We start from the raw sequence: 3,289 nt of genomic DNA, 5'->3' as shown, positions 1-3,289 counted from the left end.
TCTACATCTAGAAACTAAGCTGCATGGTGCAGGAACAACTCTGACTGGCACATGAGCAGATTTACAGAGCGGTAGATTGGCTTTGCAAAAACAAATCAGCGTTCGATGAAATGACGCATAAAAAAAGAAAAGAAAAAAAAGTGGGACACCAAAATCGTAATCGTGATTAAAATTCGATTAATTGTGCAGCCCTAGCTTCAGCAGTTAAATTCAAAGCAATATTTACAGACACATACAGTGCCTTGCTAAAGTATTCGGCCCCCTTGAACTTTTCAACCTTTTGACACATTTCAGGCTTCAAATAAAGATCATTTTTTTTTTTGTGAAGAATCACCAACAAGTGGGACACAATTGTGAAGTGGAACGAAATCTATTGGATATTTAAACTTTTAGCAAAAAAAAACTGAAAAGTGGTTCGTGCAAAATTATTCGGCCCCCTTGCGTTAATACTTTGTAGAGCCACCTTTGCTGCGATTCCAGCTGCAAGTCGCTGGGGTATGTCTCTATCAGTTTTGCACATCGAGAGACTGAAATTCTTGCCCATTCTCCTTGCAAAACAGCTGGAGCTCAGTGAGGTTGGATGGAGAGCGTTTGTGTACAGCAGTTTTCAGTTCTTTCCACAGATTCTCGATTGGATTCAGGTCTGGACTTTGACTTGGTCATTCTAACACCTGGATACGTTTATTTGGAACCATTCCTTTGTAGATTTTGCTGTATGTTGGGATCATTGTCTTGTTGGAAGATAAATCTCCGTCCCAGTTTCAGGTCTTTTGCAGACTCAACAGGTTTTCATCCAGAATGGTCCTGTATTTGGCTGCATCATCTTCCCTGCCCTGTGAAGAAAAGTAGGCCCAAACCAGTGTTGCCCCACCCATGTTGACAGTGGGGATGGTGTGTTGAGGGTGATGAGCTGTGTTGCTTTACGCCAAACATATCGTTTTGCATTGTTGCCAAAAAGTTTGATTTTGGTTTCATCTGACCGAGCACCTTCTTCACAATGTTTGGTGTGTCAAACTTTAGACAAGACTTTTACGATATCTTTGAGAATGGCTTTCTTCTTGCCACTTCCATGAGGCCAGATTTGTGCAGTGGATGAATGATGTTGTCTATGGACAGACTCTCCCACCTCAGCTGTAGTTTCTGCAGTTCATCCAGAGTGACATGGGGCTCTTGGCTGCATCTCGATCAGTCTCTCCTTGTCTGAGCTGAAGGTTTACAGGGACGGCCAGGTCTTGGTAGATTTTCAGTGGTCTGATACCCTCCCATTTAAAATGATCGCTTGCACAGTGCTCCTGGGTGTTTAAGCTTGGGAAATCTTTTTGTATCCAAATCCGGCTTAAACTTCTCCACAACAGTATTACGGACTGCCTGGGTGTTCCCTGGGTCATGATGCTCTCTGCGCTTTCAACAGAACCCTGAGACTATCACAGAGCAGGGATTTATACAGAAACTTGATCACAACACAGGTGGATTCTATTTATCACCATCAGTCATTTAGGACAACATTGGATCATTCAGAGATCCTCGCTGAACTTCTGGAGTGAGTTTGCTAAACAAGTTTAAAATATCCAATAGATTTCGTTCCACTTCACAATTGTGTCCCACTTGTTGGTGATTCTTCACAAAAAATAAAAATTTTGTATCTTTATGTTTGAAGCCTGAAATGTGTCAAAAGGTTGAAAAGTTCAAGGGGGCCGAATACTTTCGCAAGGCACTGTACATAGGAATTCTTTTCTTTGTTTTGTAGGTTGTAGAGCAATTGGAAAATGTGAAACAAATAGAAGTAAAACCCGATGGGAGAGCTGAATTCAGCCTCGACATGAAACTACAGGATCCCGACAGTGCCATTAACCTATACAAGGTGAGTTAATTTTTTTTTTTTTTTAAATGAACTTATTCAAAACCAATAACTGCTCAAATAGAAAAGGAATCAAACGATCTAATGAGTTTCTCTAAAAAGGATGGGGAATTCGTTCCTTATGGGGATGATGAAAATGCAAAGCATAGCCTTAAGAAAACCGGGACAAAGTATGTTTTCACCATCAAAGATCCTCAGCCAGAAGATGCTGGATTTTACCAGCTTGATGTTGAAGACGCAAATGTACTTGCAACTGACTTCCAAGGTAAAGTGCAATAGTAGCTACTGCATTAAAACAAGGTAAATGTACTAACATGTTGTGATAAAACTCAACGCATTTTTAGGAATGAGAAGTCACTCAGTTAATCCACGAGAGAAATTCAAATCCACCCTTCCTTCCTCCTCAGTGCCTGATGTGGGCTTCATAGCCAAGATTAAGGATGTGAAGGTCTTTGAAAGTGAAGACGCCATCTTTCAGTGCGTCTTGTCATCACCCCTCAACAGAATTACCTGGTCAAAAGAGGATTCTTCACTTGAACATGGGGACAAATATGAGATCACTGTCTCAGAAGACAAGCTAATTCACACATTGAGAGTTAAAGACTGTAAAATGGCAGATGATGGGGCATATTATGCCATTGTTGGAATAACAAACAGCAATGCCTCTCTCAAAGTGGAAGGTAGGTAGGTGTATATATATATATATATATATATATATATATATATATATATATATATATATATATATATATATATATATAAATAAATAAATAAAAAAGCATCAGTCTAATATTGATAGTGTGATAGCCAGAGACTCCTTGAGTCTTTATTTAAAAAAAAATTTCAACAAAAGTAGAAGATTAATTTTCCTTACTTTTATGTGTTCCCGGTAATTAGCTGATCCAAATGGTAAAGGCCGCAAGAACACCCAAACTGGGAATCAAGATGACCTGATTAAACTAGCATTGGAACAGCAGGCCAAGCTACAAAAACAGAAAGACAGCTTGGATGCAGCCACAGGAGCACAGTCTGAAAAGGATGCGGGAGATGGAAGAGATGGTTCTGGTGATGGGACTGGTGGCAAGAGTGGTGGAGACGAGGATAATGGAGACGGCACGAATAAGAACCTCCTGACAGATGGAGATGATGGAAATAAAAGAGATGGTGCAGACGATGAGAAAAATAAGCGAGTTAGAACTGGCCCTTTGGTTCCTGACACAGTTATAGGTAAAATCCTTGTATTGAGTGAAAACTGAATAATGCTCTGGTCATTGCTATCCTTGATTTGCTTATGCCGTAAAAAAGAAAAGCTGCATTGTCTCTACCTTTGTTTGCTCTGCACTATTAATTTGTATGGACTTGCACACTAAAATAGTAAATTATACTAGTATAAACACTACCGGTCAGAAGTTTGGGGTCACTTAGAAATTT

General features: G+C 39.8%; 1 protein-coding gene across 1 annotated transcript in view; it reads left to right on the top strand.

Annotated features, from left to right (window-relative positions):
- Nucleotides 1-3,289, top strand: part of LOC116687763 (immunoglobulin-like and fibronectin type III domain-containing protein 1) — a 23,201-nt gene that overhangs the window by 13,808 nt on the left and 6,104 nt on the right. The window contains exons 9-12 of the mRNA XM_032513364.1: nt 1,748-1,861; nt 1,961-2,123; nt 2,266-2,538; nt 2,756-3,085. Of these exons, the coding sequence (XP_032369255.1) occupies nt 1,748-1,861; nt 1,961-2,123; nt 2,266-2,538; nt 2,756-3,085 (880 nt within the window). The remainder of the gene's footprint in view (nt 1-1,747; nt 1,862-1,960; nt 2,124-2,265; nt 2,539-2,755; nt 3,086-3,289) is intronic.

Source organism: Etheostoma spectabile, chromosome 4, assembly GCF_008692095.1.
Source record: "Etheostoma spectabile isolate EspeVRDwgs_2016 chromosome 4, UIUC_Espe_1.0, whole genome shotgun sequence".
Taxonomy (NCBI): Eukaryota; Metazoa; Chordata; class Actinopteri; order Perciformes; family Percidae; genus Etheostoma; species Etheostoma spectabile.
The sequence above is the reverse complement of the archived record's forward strand: the minus strand, read 5'-3'. Positions and strand labels throughout refer to the sequence as shown.